Source organism: Pinus tabuliformis, chromosome 2_1 (genome assembly GCF_031772625.1).
Source record: "Pinus tabuliformis cultivar Carrire ecotype Pingquan chromosome 2_1, CPIR1, whole genome shotgun sequence".
Taxonomy (NCBI): Eukaryota; Viridiplantae; Streptophyta; class Pinopsida; order Pinales; family Pinaceae; genus Pinus; species Pinus tabuliformis.
In genome coordinates, this window is record NC_142299.1 from 400,202,118 (window position 1) to 400,219,457 (window position 17,340).

At 34.4% G+C, this 17,340-nt stretch overlaps 1 protein-coding gene and 1 long non-coding RNA gene across 2 annotated transcripts; one reads left to right on the plus strand and one right to left on the minus strand.

The window, feature by feature from the left end:
- Nucleotides 1-6,739: 6,739 nt before the first annotated feature.
- LOC149200545 (protein VACUOLELESS GAMETOPHYTES-like) lies at nt 6,740-7,528 on the minus strand. Its single transcript, XM_089400972.1, has one exon. It carries the CDS (start codon nt 7,526-7,528, stop codon nt 6,740-6,742), a length of 789 nt encoding a protein of 262 aa, XP_089257098.1.
- A 5,793-nt stretch (nt 7,529-13,321) lies between these two features.
- LOC149200546 (uncharacterized) lies at nt 13,322-14,291 on the plus strand. Its single transcript, XR_016253371.1, has 2 exons — nt 13,322-13,913; nt 14,170-14,291. It is a non-coding gene; the product is annotated as an uncharacterized LOC149200546 (long non-coding RNA).
- The last annotated feature ends 3,049 nt before the right edge of the window (nt 14,292-17,340 follow it).

A 17,340-nucleotide genomic window follows, 5' to 3' on the forward strand; every position in this document is an offset into this window, starting at 1 on the left:
AGACGTCGAAACAAATCTCTAGCCTAGACCACTAAATGTGATGGTTAAGTTTCAATGCTTCCTTAGGTTAATTCAATAAGTTTTAATGGTTGATCTTGAATTAGGTTTCACTTACAAATCCCTACCGGTGTCATTTGATAAAATCTCCTAAATGTAGCTATATGAGAAAAGAGATCTTGGTCTCTGATGAACGTTATCACTGATTGAGAGATAAAGAACACAAAATTAATGTAACAATCGAACAATGAAATCTTTCGCTAATAGGTCTCCTAAATGCACTTAATCTTCCTATAACAACATAAGAAGTTTCATTTCATTTCCAATGCTTATGATGATGCAAATCTAGCTTCTCAATAACACTACTAATGCAATATTTTTACTTACGTAAACTATAATGATGTTCTCCTTTTCATAAAATGCAAAATGAATCTTTCACATAAAGCACTTTAAATGAAATTTTTCACAATTCTAAAAAAACAAGCATCAACCAAATCTAAAGCATTATAAATGAAACTAAAAGAAACTTCTTCCTTGAATCGAACCAACCAAACACATAATGCTTCAATCGAGAAACCAAGCAATGTAATCTATGCTTGGAAAGAGAAAAGAGACACTCAAAGTAAGAGAACAAAAGAGACTCTTTTACTCATTAAATTGAAGAAAAAGCATCCTAGTCACTTCTGGGAGGAAGAGAGAGTCTGAGGGTCAAGACACACTGGCACTGGAATGGGAGAAATTCTGATTTTTCGTAACTTAGAGACCAGTGCGACTGAACAGTACTATAACTAACGCCAATTGGCACGACTGGAATGACTGACCAGTACTACAACTAGCGCTGATGGTTGATCGACATGACTACCTAACTGACAACTAGCGTTGATCGAGGTATTCAAAGAAAAAATAAAAAAGATCTTCACACAGGGCCAGGCTTAACACATCCGAGGGTGGGCTAAACCAAGCAAGATAAATGAAGCTTTCTAGTCAAGGAGAAAGTAGTCTAAAAGGCTTATGGGGTCGAAATCATGAGAGAAAAACACATTGGCCAAGATTGGGTTCATGCCCTAATATTCACTTACAGGCATCGGTCTGACTGCCTAACTGACAACAAGCACTAGAGTTTGGTCGATGCGACTGTTCCTCAGCAATTCACACTGGTCGGCACGACTGTCAGCGGATTAAGCACGCTGGCCAAGGTAACTAAGGAAAAATAAAAAAAAAGCAGGGACCAGATCTGCTACTATGAATTTCAAACTGAGGCCAGTAAGCAGGAGAAAAGAAATAGAACCAAAGGGAAATTGTGAAACTAGAAAAGTTCTGACGAAATTATGAAATCCAAAACAAACAAAAAGATGGGATCTCCCCAGTGGAGTCGCCAATTTGTGGTGAAGTAAAATTATAAGTGAGGACATGAATGAATTCCTCTAGCCCGATAGTGGGTCTAGCCACAAAAAATACATTCTATGGAATATTTCCTTAAGTTAGAATCAATCAAGAGGGCCTACCTCTTGGTTGCTTATCCTGCTTGATGATGTTCTCGCTTGCTCGCTCCAACAATCTCTCGCTTCCTTCTTCAAGTTCCTGAAACAAGTAAACAACAACAGTAGACAAACATAATAATAGACAAATTGTAATTCAACCTACTTAATGAGTCAAGAAGCATCAAGACATGGATATGTAATATTACAAAACATGTAGGAAATCAATCGATAGTTGCATATATTAATATCAAAGAGAGATTACAACCATTTTTCTTGACTTCGCTGTCTTCCTCTGACAAGACCAGGTTCCCACACACTTCTGCTAGCATTCCATAATGGCGTCAACTAGTAATAGCTTGCTTGTCTAATCAAAATAGTATACTCACACTTAGCCAACACTCTAACTATGACTCTAGTTTGTGCTTGGGAAGAAGGGAGGTTTATATAGGAAATATGGATGGGAGAAGGATCCTCTTCTCATGGGAGAAGGACTTATCTCTTGAGGTAGTTCCATCATTATAGGGGAAAGGACCCCAAACTATCATCCTCGACCCCATCCGGCCAAACCATTTACTAAACTTCCATTACGAAGCTTCTAGAGCTGGAAGCTTTGACTCTAATTTAAAAAAATTTCCATATCAGGATCGGTGCAACTGAAACACAGCTCAGTTGCACCGATCAGTGCGGGGAATAGTGCTAATCTCTACACGTCAGCGCGGGGAAGAAAAAGGCCATTAGCGTTGTTTTTGTAGATTGGGCAAAACACAAGTTTCAGGGGAAATGGTGCAAAAGGGAAATGGTCTACTCATAAAGAGGGACATAATGGGAGTTTCTTCATGAAGGAAAATCATGTGGGGTTCATTGTAGAGGTCCTCCAGGATCAAAGAATGGGGAGTACAAGGATAGTGACAAAATGTTATGTAACAAGGTGGGAGAGAAAGAGGGAAAGAAAGGGATGGAGAGATAGATGCGGTCTAGAGAGAAATGGAGAGAGATGAAGGAAGATAGCGAGGACGTGAGAGAGAGAAGGAGAGAGGAAGGGAGAGAGAGAGAGGAAGGTAAGCAAAAAGACACATAGAGATAAAGGTGGAGAGAGTGAGAGACAGTGATAACAGAGATGGAGAGAGAGGGTTTGATAATGGGTAGGAAGAGAGAGGGAGAGAGGAGAGAAGGAGGGAAGAGAGATAGAAGGGGGAAAGAGGGAGAGAAGGGGAAGAGACAGAGTGAGGGAGAGGCAGAGGGAGGGAGAGATAGTTAGATATGGAGAAAGAGTGTGTATGTTTTGGGGGTCATATAGAAAGAAAAAAGAGAGATAGAGAGAGATCGAGATATAGATGAGAGGTGAAGAGAGGGAAGAAGAGGGAGATAGAGAGAGGGAGAGAGAAGATGTGTTTAAGGGGGTTGAGATAGAGAGACAAATAAGGAGAGATGGAGGGAGATATAGATATAGATGGAGGGGGGAGAGAGGGAAGAAGGTTCCTTGCACTAGATGCATTAATTTCAGTGTAGATAGTGATTTTTAATCCTATTTGATTGTTTGCACTGAAGGGGATAAGTTAAATTAGAGGGGAGAGGAGGAATGAAGAGATATAGAAGGAGAGGAATGAGAGAGAGAAATAAGACTAAGAGAGAGAGAACGAGACACAAAGATAGAAGGGGAGAGAGGATGAGAAAGAGAAGGAGAGAGGGAGGGAGAAAGTGACAAGTTTGAAGGGTAGAGAGAGACAGAGAAAGAGAGATATTGGGGGAGAGAAAGGGATAGAGAGGAAGGATAAGAGAGAGGAGGAGAGAGGGAGGGACAAAGAGATGGAGTTGGCAAGGGAGAGATGGAGGGAAGAAGAAAGACATCAAGAGAGAGAAGTGGAGAGAGAGAGAGGGAGTTACAAGAGAGAGATATAGAGAGTGTGTGTATGTTTGGGGGTGAGATAGAGAGACAAAGAAAGAGTGATGGAAGGAGATATTGATATAGATGAAGGGGGGAGAGAGGGAAGAAGATTTCTTACACTAGATGCATTGATTTTAACATACATGGTGATTTCTAATACTATTTGATTGCTTGCACTAGATGCAGTGGTTTCAATGTAGATGTTGATTTTTAATGATATTTGATTGCTTACACTAGATGCATTGGTTTCAGTGTAAATGTTGATTTCTAATCATATTTGATTTCTTGCACTAGGCGCATTTTTTTTCCATCAGAAATAACTGAGTTGATCAACCCCAAAGGAGATTAAGCCCCGCAGCCTACTAACTGAGCCTAACCCCAAGGGTGTCCAGGAGAATTGACCCTGTGACCTCCCGATTGACTAGGTTCTTTAACAATGGGGATTCGACCGGTTGAGCTAACCCTTGGGGCTCTTGCACTAGATGCATTGATTTCAGTGTAAATGTGATTTCTAATCCTATTTGATTCTTCCACTAGATGCATTGATTTTAGTGTATATGTTTTCTAATTCTATTTGATTCCTTGTACTAAATGCATTGATTTCAGTGATTTCTCATTATATTTGATTTCTTGCGCTAGATGTATTGATTTGAATGCAGATATTGATTTTTTATTCTATTTTATTATTTGCACTAGATGCATTCATTTTCGTGTAGATGTTGATTTCTAATCCTATTTGATTGCTTGCATTAGATGCATTGATTTTAGTGGAGATGTCTTTTTCTAATCATATTTGATTGCTTGCATTAGATGCATTGAATTCAGTGTAGATGTTGATTTCTGATTTGATGTAACTAGATCTATGATGCTACATTAATTTTATAGTGATTGGAATAATAGTGTGATTGATTTTAGTGTAAGAACAAAAAAATTACTGACAATTGGCATTCATTTTTATGTTATAGTAATTCAAACTATTAATATTAGAGAGAAAGAGAGAAAATGTAAGATGTTTACGACAATACCTTTGAGTTAAAGATTTGAATGGTTTACAATTTCAAATGTACTTTTAATATAATAGATATGAAAATATGGCAAAACTAACAGGGTGACAATAAGAATAGTAGAAGAAAATTTGTAATTGACTACATTCTTATTATTCACATTTTTTTCCATTCAACACTATTACATTGTCACTTTGCATTCAAAAATTTTATTTCATCATTTTTCATAATTGAGGGACACTATTAAGAATTAATTAGTTGTCAAAAACTCTGACAGCTAAAATGAAATGAAATAGATGTGCAATATCAATCCTCCGACAAGATGTTGACAATATTGTCTCCCTTCTTCATCACCAACTAATTACTAATAGGAAATTACATACGCATATACAAATATATCACAAAAATTATAACATTCACAAACATTACTATCCAAATCCAAACACATAAACACACAAACCACTCAAAGCATCCAAACACAAATAGACACAAAAAACTCAAAACATCCAAACATGGATATACAAATCATTCAAGGCAAGCAACATAGACTAAATTAAAGAACATAATTATATGGTCCTGTCATGCAAAGAAAACATAATGTAAATTTCAAAGTATGAAGTTTATCTTAAACATATACATAATAATGATAATCTAAAAATTTTACAATGCTGCCCTCAGATGAAACCAACCTATATCCATCTAACTCCGGATCTATCATGCGCTAAGAGGGAGGGATCGAATCCCTCGAGGTGCAAACATTTCCTCAAATTATGCACTCCAAAAAGAAAGTTTGCACCTCGAGGGATTTGATCCCTCTTTGCGCATGATAGACTCGGAGTTAGATGGATTTAGGTTGGTTTTAGTTTTGTCGGTATTAACCGTCATACCCATCTTAGAGCGATAGTCGTGAAGAGTTTTGAGTTGTTTGTCAGAACCTCATGGCTTCTAGCAAGAAGAACGATATCATCGGCGTAGAGGAGAAGAGAAATGATAATACCAACAAGCTTCCCCTTGCACCCGACGATCTCCAAACACTCCTCTAGCTTATTGATGTAAATACCCAAAAGGTAGAGGAAAGGGGACACCCTTACTTAACCCCGATATTGCATTTAATATCTTTAGACCACCCTTTATTGATCTTAAGCTTGGCAACAACTAAGGCAAATCACAACACTCTTCAACTCAAAAAAATCATTATCTCATCCTTCTTTTCCAAAGCTTATTTATTTTTTTAATAATAAATAACAAAAAAAATCTGACCAATACAAGAACATCCAGCTACTGAGGGACTACCTGACCCTGCGGCAGTGGCGGTTCCCAGAACGGAGCATAATATAACCTCTGATACGGTGGAAGCGCCGCCCGCACCTCGAAAAAGGAAGCAAGGAACGATCCCGATCCGGCCCCCATCTCCTCCTATGACGCGTTCAAAGGCTGCAAAAGGAGCTGTTTTCTCTTCGGGGAGAGCAACTCAAGGGCAGACCAACTGTGCGCAAAGGCAAGAGGAAGACTGGTTAATAGAAGAAGAAGTGGATGGAACCTACTATCCTCATTATCATAGACCTTTTATAGATCCACGAGCTCAAAGAGACAATCAGATCTGAAGTTGGCTCCATCCTATTTCTCACTGGTTTTTTGCATTTGGTTTTGAAGTCGCTGCAAACTCGTCTTTCTTTTTATATATTACAGACTTACTATTCGGTCGCCACAGGCCGGCTTATGTTAGTATTTTATATATGGTTCATACTCTAAAGTCTCCCTGCGTGGAGCACTATAACAAAGTATATCACTGGTTTTTATGATACAGCAGCTATATGAGTCCAGAAAACTCCCTGCGTGGAGGTAAATGGTCTTTATTTTTTGTAGTGCTGAATGTACATGGTGGAAAAAACTGTGTTTAATTTTGCTACTGTTTAGGAGAGACAGTCAGCCTCACTATGCATATGTCTAAACATCTATAAAATGTAATTTCTTTTGACTAATGGAAATTACGACTTTTTCTAAGGGAAAAAAAAAAAACAAAAATAATCCTAGACTGAAAAAAAAAAAAAAAATTGATTTCTGAAATTGCTTTTCCGGTAATTCACTACCATAACCTTCTTATCATCATCACTTCAACTACATGAAAATATTAATATGGATCTAAGCACGCACTTTTATTAATCTGAAAGGAAATATTACATAAACTGTTATTACATAATAATAATAAGTGACAACCTAAAAGCTAAAATGACGAACAGAACCCTAAAATTGATGGCCATATCGTGGATGCGGTCATGGAAATTCTAATCTATAGTTCATTTTGTTACCACCCTTAAAACTGATGACCAGGTGAGAGATCTGGCCATGGGAATTTGAAAATATTATTCATTTCATGAGTCATCGTCGAGAACAGAGTGGACACACTTACAACAGCATTTAACGAAGCCTTTAGCGAACCAGTTAACGAAGGACTTAACGATTACTTTTACTAAAGCTGGTCGGCAACAGCATTTAACGAAGGGCTTGACGATTCCGTTAGTTGGCAAAGGTGATTTGCTGCGGCTGACAGGTGCAACTGTGTGAATACCAAGCATGTCTTTTTTGGCGCAGCTCACATCCACGTGCACGTTACACTCCACCTGCTCGCACCCATATCTCCAACTGGCGGAATCGATGTGACTATGGCAGGCGCTACAAGTGTTTGGTTTCCCCTTTAAATCACCCATCACAAGTTTCAGTCTGTGATTTGCGTGCCCACTGAAGTCGAGTATACTAGGGAGTGCCATACACAAGGGATGAAGCCTTAAGTTTTGCGTCTCAGATTCGAACACATAGCCTTTCACCACATCCCAGCAGGCGTTACAACGATCCCCTCGAAGCCATTTGGGACGAAATTTTAAGGTAACATCGCTGCGAAAGGGGTGTTGGAGGGCATCGGGAAGGGTGGCGCAAACCTCATGCAGAGTAAAGTCGCAGCACGATGAGGATGAATCGTTAAGCTTACACTTGTAACCAATGTTGCCCCCATATTCTTTGCATCCGCTGCATTTGTATGCCGGAAGGCCCTCCAAGCGAAACAGCTCATGGGCATGGCGGGTAGCGTTAAACAATACAGCCTGCCCTCCCTCCATCTGTTCAATATTATCTCCGGCTGTTGGTTTTGGATTCGACTCCGCCATGAAGGAGGCGCAGGCGCAGGTGCAATAAAGACGGGCAAAATTTATGTCAAGCAAACCGCAGACGAAAATAAGAGTGAAGCCGCTGGGCCAGAATTAGCCCTGCATTGTCTTTATTAATAGGAAGTGGGAGGACGACTAAATTTCCAGGCTTCATCTGGGCTGGACGAGTAAAGAAACATGAAAGAATAAAGAAGTAGACTTTTAAATTCGGCCACTAAAGAAATGTGATGTTGGGAAAAACTTGCGGCATCCGCATCCGAGTGGGGTGCACTTAGATTCTCATTTTAATGTGTAGTCAATTCAATCAGAATCATGGGCGGATAACGACAGCTGACTAATTTCAAGGGCGACAAATCACATTCAATTCAGCACCATTGAATATTCCGACTATACTACTTCCAAAATCTCCGCACAACTCAAGGCCAGCTAAGTACAGCTATAACCTAATATTTATAAGTTACAGCTGAATCTAATATTTATATTATATATGTTTTAGATTAGAGTTGAGAGACATCAAATCAATTATTATCTAATTTTATTAATTAATATTTTATCACACATTTCAAAACGCAATTGTCAAATTTCTAATACCAATGAGGGAGAAGAAATGGTGACGAAATCTGAACGACTGATTGCAGCCACACCCTACCATATCTTACCACCATGACATAGGTTTATGGAAGCAAAGTAAGTAAATTAAACTACTTATTCCAATTTCCTAAATATATAATTTCTTAAAATATAATAAATAAAAATAATAATATATATTAATTATAAAAAATTATAACATTTTAATCCATAAATAAATAAAATAATATATATTAATTAAAAATAATAATTATAAAAAATTATAACATATTAGTCAATTTGGTGCAGGGAAAATTAATTTAAAATATAATAAATAAAAATAAAAATATATATTAATTAAAAATAATAAATATACTTGATAATTATAAAAAATTATAACATTTTAATCAATTTGGTGGGAGGGAAAATTAATTTAAAATATAATAAATAAAAATAATAATATATATTAATTAAAAACAATAAATATAAACAATAATTATTAAACATTATAACATTTTAATTAATTTCAATTAATTTGGTAGAGTGGGAAAATTACTTTAAGGTATAATGAAATTATGCAAAATTTGAGTTTGTAGTTTCTACTGATTTAAGATCAATGTTTCATGTCATTTTTCTTTAAATTTGTAACAAATCTATAATTGGAAGGTGTTAATTGTTAGCTTTAGAGAAATTTATATTATAATTTTTAGCATATTCTTTTTAGTCTACACTTCATCAATTTTCTTTTTTCTTAGAAAAATGTTATTATAATTATTAGAATTTATGAAGTTTGTTAATGTGCATTGTGTACCTTGGAGGTCACATAAAATATAGATATTTTATTACATTGTAATAATTATTTATAAATATTCATAATTCTTATGTTTCCCTATTATCTATATTCACATTAAATTAGGAAAAATACCCAAACCTGAATGATGCTTTTAAAGGATCAACTTAGTGCATAGAGAAACATTCTCAAAAAAATCCTTGTTTTCTAAAAAGGGACTCTTGTTCCATTGATACCAATGTGAAACTTTGAACCAATGTTTTTCTAAGTGAAAAGGAAAGATATTTAAAAAATCAAAGCTATAAGTAGGCCATAGACTTCTTTTTTTCCTTTTTTCTTTTAAGGAAATTATTGATATTATGCCAGACAAATCTTTAAAGACAACATATTATACAAACCACACCAAAAATGTGTGTAATTATCAAAATGAATGGTAAGAATCAAAGTTACCTTTCTCAAAATCTTAGATAAACTAAAATAAAACCCAAAATGTGTATTTACCAAAAACAATAGTAAGAATCAAAATTACCTTTCTCAAAATTTTAGATAAAACAAAATAACCAAAAATCTAGTGAGGATGGTACTGGAAGTGACCAAACCATCATCAACTCTTTTTCCCAATTAAAATTTTCATCTTCATTCATAATTTTAAGGTTTTTTTATTGATTAAGATGAATGTCTATATCGTTTTATAAGGTTTTTTTTATTAATTAAGATGAATGTCTATATTTTTTAAAATTTGATAAAGTAGTGTTGATGTACCAGATGTTGATAGCCCTCATGCTTATTACTAATACAATTTGATAAATCAATATTGACATCATTAAAAGTTAATAATCATTTTTTATAGAAATCGGATGTCTATTTTTTTTTATACGTTGTAAAACAACATTACATTAATTTTATTTATTAAAATATTTCTTCTGATATTTAATAATAAATTTTATAATATAATAACATAAATGTATAATATTTTTTTTTCTAAACATTATCTTTTATAACTTTTTCTCACTCACCAAATTATATTATATTATTTTATTGTTTTTCACATTAATAATATAATACAAATATATTTCTTATTATTATAATTAATTTATTAATATTTCATTATTTATTATTACACATAATCATTATAGAGTCTTATTTTATTTAAATTTTCCATCACAATAACCAATTTTTATAATTTATAGTTTCTTATTTATTTTTGATATCAAAAAATTAGTATATATATATATATATATATATATATATATATATATATATATATATATATATATATATATATATATATATATATATATATATATATATATATATATATATATATATATTTTTTGTTTAATATTACATTATGAGTCTTTATTCATACACATCATTAGAAACCACATATAAAAAAGTTTGTAAATTTTATTTTTGATAAAGAGCTATGACTTGTGAGTGATATATACAACTAGAATTATCCAAATGATGTATTATAAATTCAAATCCTAAAGTCAATATACTCAATTAAATATGGAATAATTTTTTTCTCACCATTTTCTTATCTCTCGCTTATTTTAGTTATTAACATGGAAAACTCATTTTTCAATATTCAACTCATTATATTGATTATATGATCTAAACTTGTAATGCATTAATTGGAGCATTCTACCTCTAGATTTCACTAACAAAACAATCATAAGTGGAACATAGTAAAAACTCATCAAAGATAAGATTTAAAGTTCATATTGTATGTGGTCTCAGAATTTTTGATTGTCCAGGAATTCAAAGTCTAACATACACTGCCCCTCTCCCCACCCACAATGACAAGCCTAAATAATTGTACCAAAAAATTTTGTCATCTTCAATCTAAAATTGTTGAATTAAGCTTCAACGAACATCTCCTTGAAAAAGCACCAATATTTGGATGTTTAGAAGTGAGTAGCTAATTAGGAAAACAATCCATTATGAATGACTAAATTCTTGAAGATAGAATCAGGAGGTAAAGAAACTATATTAAGTATTTTCACCTAAGACAAGACAGAGCTAAAGACAAAGAAGAAAGAAGAAACCGTAAAAATAAAAGATTACCCACAAATTAATCAATATGCTTATTTGGGCATGACTTGGATCCAATTCCATATGTTTTGTAAAGTAAAAAATGGTACTCACCACACCACACCTCAAGGGAGAACATAATGATGGAAAACACCTCTCCTACACCTTTAGGGCTGGAGTAATTTGATGTAGTGAAGATGCAATAAATTGATGCAGTGAAAATGGTTAGAGGTAAACCCAAAACCACTATTCAAGTGATGATAGAGGTAAACTAGAAACCACGACATCAATCAAATCAAATTGCTTAGTGTTCATTTAAAACACCACATTGTTCAATTCAAAAGAGCTAGTGGTAAGCCATAAATTACAAATATCAATGGAAGATGGTTAATGGTCAACCAAAAACCACATGAAGTGAAGATGGTTCATAGTCAACCAACAAAACTACCGTAGAAAGAATTCAAATCTCTAGCTTGGATCCCTTCAACAAACTTTTGCACTTGCCAAGGGGAAACCTAAGATAGTAAGACTTCAATATTCAAAGACTAACAAAACCAAAATTTAATCAACATTTGACAATTCCAGCATAGCAAATGGTATCATGAGAAATCAATCAAATAACTATTGGGATGATAATCAGAAAGATTGGGTAAACGTTCTAACTGGATAGTTGTTCACTTATACACGTGCAAATATTGGCGGGTTTTCAATCATATCTTTATAAAAGCTATTACAATCATTCAAACTTGTAATTGAGGGATGAAATGTTAGACCATGAGTTGCTAAATAATCAAAAAGTTTGATACCACATATATATAAGTTGTAAACCTTATCTTTGATAAGAACTTGCAATCATCGATTGATGAGTTGTCAATGAAATCTAGATCTAGAATGACTCAACTATTACATTATAAATTTAAATCTCAAAATCAATACAAGTGTTAAATATGATGTAAATCCTTTTTCAATAGTCTCTTGATGTGTCTCACTTATTCTTAGTTATTAACAATTATTAACCATCAATTAACTTTGTTATCCTTTTTAAAATTGCATACTATAGATGTATCTGTGTGTCAATTGACATTAACATTTTCATGTTTCCGAATATTTTAATACATATGTAACATCATTTTAGATAACTTTATAATATATTGTATATTGAATAGATGTAAATTTAAATATGTATTAACATATTAATTTTTTTTTTAAATATTAAGTCCGTTTGGGGTAGCTCAAGTGATAGTGGCTATGGAAATGAAGTCTCATCGAACGTCTTGGGTTCAAATCTTGTGCTACCCTCCACCATAGCGACGTGAATAATTGACAATGAACATGTAAACACAAAAATAAAAGAGTCTTACTATGCTTACATATATATATATATATATATATATATATATATATATATATATATATATATATATATATATATATATATATATATATATATATATATATATATATATATATTTTACACAGTCGAATGTTGGTTATTATTTTTAATCCATCATTAACAAATACAAAATAATTTTATTATTATTTATAATATAATTATATAATTATATAATTTTTTAATTGAATTTTCGTTAATAATAATTATTTAATTTTAAAATTAAAATCTAATTAACATGTTGTATTTTTTACATATCTAAGATGAAAACCCTATCTCCTCAAATATTTCAATAATAATTATTTAACATAACTCAAAAATACAATTATCCCAATTGTTTAACCTACATGCTTTAAATGCATTTTGTAAGAAAATCACCATCATTTTTAGGCCGATAGGCCTTCCTTTGACAGAGACTTTCGTCGTCCTTTTGTTTCTGAGGCTGACACCTAGCGTCCAAATTTAGCGAGAAAGTGTTCAAGCATTTCTGTTATGGTCTTCATCCTTCAAGCAGAATGGTAGGCATTTTTGTTATCGGCGCCTAGCGGGGGTCGATATCCCTCGCTTCTGCTATCATTCCCGCCTGTCTATTGCTGGAAATTGCCGTATGTGTCTCGTTGAGGTCGAGAAGAGTCCCAAGCCCGTGGCATCTTGCGCCATGCCTGCGCTTCCTGGTAATTTATTGCTTTCGCCCTTTTCCCTTTGGTTTCCTCCAATCCCCAAGCTGTTAAATGCTGCTGGAGGATATGAATTTGAAGGATGTTGATTTTGGGGTTTAACTATCAGGCATGAAGATAAAGAATGATACTCCGATGGCGATAAAGGCAAAGGAAATTTATTGCGTTCGCCCTTTTCCCTTTGGTTCCTCCAATCCCCAAGCTGTTAAATTCCTTGAGAGCCCACATATGCCTGGCCATTGCAGTTTATATATTGATATCCACCGAAAGGAAGTCTTGGAGAGTGGATATCAGCCATCGGAGGGAAAATGGCGAACCAGTATTCCACCAAAAACTCTTTCGAAATCCTGGTTGTGAGAACCATGATGAGTCGGCTAAATATGCACAGCCCTTTTCTGGACACCAATACCTTCCTATCCAACTCGTATAATCGCATCATCGCAGACGAGAGCAAGAGCCCATTGGAGAGAGAGGAGTTGAAGCTGGAGAAGAATATCGTTTAGATTATATCCAGCGGGGACACTGATAAACTGAAGGCGCACTCCGGCCAGGCCGTCACCATTGGCGACCACCAGGTTTGCGTGGGGTTCCATGAGGACCCAGAGCCCGGCTACCGCATCTCGGAATGGCACGGTCACATCATGCTCTATGATGAGGAGAGGGGCTACACGGCAGAGTATATCTACGGGAATTTCTTCGAGAAGGCAACTGAGTTTAAGCGCAGAGTGGTTAAACCCCAGGAGAAGAAAGACAAGGAGAACGAGGCCTCTGGTGGAACTGTGGGCTTAGGAGGGCTTATTGATACCGTCAACGAGATGAACGCTCGAATTTTGTGCAGAAATATGAGCGCCAGGTCCTTCAAGTGAAGTTGCACGGTGGTTAATCACTAGGGTTTTTGGGCTTAGGGTTTATGCGAACTTACTGGTAAGAAGTCCCCCCTTTAAAACAAAAAAAATATGTGCATTGGTTGGTTCTGGTAAGTCGGCTAATGCTTTATTACTTTGGGAAAAGTATTTTCTGTAATAACTGGTGGGTGGTAGTTGCAATATGAAGTCCTGAATTACTTTTTAGATAATTGCAGCATTTAAAGGGGATTTGTGCTTGTAAATCAGAAATGTCATGTGCTTCGGTTTGTTTCAGATGTGGAAATTATTCTGTTTTTTCTGATGGTCCCAAACAGGTCTTCAGGGTTTCCATGCCTTGTGCATATTGTTGTTGGACACGGCAATTGCATCCAATTCTGCAAAAAATGTTGTTCTTTGTGAAATATAAAGGACCTTTTATTTGTGTGAAATCCAGGTATTCTAACCGCTGCTCTGATAAAATTTAAATATATTGTTTTGAAATTGCATGGTTGGTGGTCTGGATGCTATAATATGTATTCACTGTACCAAACTCTGTAGCTATGCTGTCATAAGCAGAGAGCAGCTGAAAGATTTCCATAAATTACATATTAGATAGGGCTTTCGGCATGCTTCTTCTATTAAGAGAATATTATGGACAATAATTCATTTATTATCTCCATTGTAGTTTCTTTATGTTGCTTCTTTTAAAAATAGTTGGAACCTGTATTGTCTTAATCAAGATGTATTATTCCTTATTAAATTTGTTATTGCATATAGATAAGGGAGGTGCTCTAGGCCCATACTTTATTTTGCTATTGCACGTAGAGAAAGGAGGTAATCTAGGCATGTCTGGTGATAATGTGATGGTATTTTAATAAAATGAAGAATAGAACCATATCTTGGCAGGGATTAATTATTTATTTTACTTATCATATTTGAATAACAATAGACTACTCTAGGCCAGTCTGGGGATGATGTGATGGTATTTTAATAAGATGAATTACAGAGCCATATCTTGGTAGGGATGAATTAGTTATTTTACTTCATATTTAAATAATAATAAACTAACATAGATCCTATTAAACAGGGGTGTATATTTGACTAACAATCAAGGTGTATATTTAAATAACAATTATAAATAAACTAGCATAGATCAATGTTAGCCCGGCAGGATATATTGTGTTATTAGTTGTTGAGAGGTAGGAATCTCAAGTTTTTGATCCTTAGTAAATTTTGTATTATTTGTTGAGAGGTATGCATTTCAAGTTTTTTATCCTTAATAAATTAATTTAACATTGATTTATTGGTTAGTTTTTTCTCAAGGATTGAAAAAAAAAAACCTGGTTCAATATAAAATAGTATATGCTAAAATTCAATTTGAGATGGTTCAGCATAAAATTTTATATACAAAAATTCAATTCGAGATTTTTCCATGGAGATTTAGGTGCAGTTTACTTTGCAGTTTTACAATATAAAACTATTTTTTTGGGTGGGTATTTTCTAATGTAAAGTTGATTCCAGAGGGAGTTCTTGACGTTTTTTGTTTATTTATGTAATAACAATTATATCTGTCTCTGTTTATGTTGAATTGAGAAAATATCCTTCTCTGAGCTACGAGAAATATCTGGACTTGAGTTACGAACTTACCTTCTAAATCTAGGATGCAAAATTTCGCTGATGAACTCGTATTTTATCTTGGAAGGTTTGATGGCTTATACCGCTAGTTTGGTTGAAACATATAAATAGCCCATTGTCCATGCATTGTGTGGTGATCAAGGATGCAAAATTTCGTTGATGAACTCGTATTTTATCTTGGAAGGTTTGATGGCTTATACCGTTAGTTTGGTTGAAACATATAAATAGTCCATTGTCCACGCATTATGTGGTGATCTGACAAATAAAAGGATTTTTCATTTTGTTTCTTAGCTATAGCAATGATCTGATGCAATAAAACTTTGATTTAGAAGTCATTTTTCCAGATTCAAATAGAAGTGTTCATCTTTTATTTATTTAGGAGTGGATATATTAATGGGAAGGACTATCCTATGTACATGGTTATGGTCATATGTACCATATTTATTTTCCAATTACTCACTTTCCATGAGATTCATCTGATAATAAGTTGGTACCAACTTTAGTGCTATGTCAGCTGAGCTGTGGTCTCACTGTAAAAATGTGGGAGCTTACTATTGCTTTTGAATGAATTCATTTGGCCCACTCCTTGTAATTCGTCTCAAAGTAAAAACATCCATTCCTTTTTTAGCAATATTAAACCGGATCTGATATAATCGTTGCAAGTGCAAGTGCTGTGATATGCTAAAGCAAGGTCTAGAATTATTGCCAGTATTTAAGATATTTGCCATTAGCAAAACCTAAACCCTAACGTCCTCTTATTGGAGCAAGACTGACCTTCTTCAAAGCTTATATCAGTTGGAAAAACAATGGCAATCCTTGCAAAAAACCTAGTCATCGATAAAAGAGAAACATAGAGCGAAAACCTCACATTGAATTTGCCCCTTAATTGCATTCTCCCAAATGTTTTTCAACTAAGCTTGTAGAGGAACTGCCACAACTCCAACCATGACTTTAGCAAGTGAATCCTCTTTTCTATTTATAACATTCAAATTAAAACCTGATTAATAAAATAATATTTCTTTACAAAAGACCCTGGTATCCTCCTTTTTTCCCTTTGAGTGAATAAAATAGGCCCACAATGCCACTTGTCATCTCCATAAGGAAAGAGCTAGCCTCTAAATCTGTAGAGAAGACCTCAACATTGTGTCCTTATCCCAAAACACCTCAAAAGGTGACATATGCCTTTAAATATGTGACAATGGATTAAATAATGTGTCCTCTTTAGTTGGTGGTTTGCACTCATATAAGCTATATTCTCTTCTGGAAACTTTCCAGTTTTGTCCCTCAACATTCTCGTAGATGTTTTCTTCCAAATTGTAGGATATAATTTCAGGTGTAATTTCCAGCATTATTTCTCAGTGTGCCCATAAATCAACACTGCAATGATTGCAGTGATTCCTGGTGTTGTCTTTTGAGTCACTGAGCAGTGGTGAAAGTCCTATTTCTGTTCGTTTGCTTAGGAGATTTTTGATGTTAGGTACCTTTCCTTGGTTTTCCATTTCCCCACTTACTGCTGGTTTTCTGTTCTTGTACTCAATAAATAGAGCCTTCTTACCAGCATCATTAAGGTTCTTTACTTCAAATGGGGTAAATTCCTTTTTGATGTAGCCATGTAGTTCTCCTCAATTTTTTATCATCGTTTGAGGAACTTCTACTTTGAGATTTAGCAAGCTTGCTGATTTCTTATATTCAGTGGTGTAGTCTTGAACAATTTTTCTTGCGTTTGTGAAAATATCACAATTAAATGGATCTTCTTGATATCCAATATCGTAGAACTGATCCTTCAACAGCATTTTGAATGTCTCCCATGATACTATTGAGGGTCTCCTTTGCTGCTTCAAAGATTGCATATAGCTGTCTCACCTTAAAGC

Excerpts from the sequence above, each read along its gene's own strand:
- LOC149200545 (XM_089400972.1), bottom strand. The coding sequence starts at position 7,528 with ATGGCGGAGTCGAATCCAAAACCAACAGCCGGAGATAATATTGAACAG.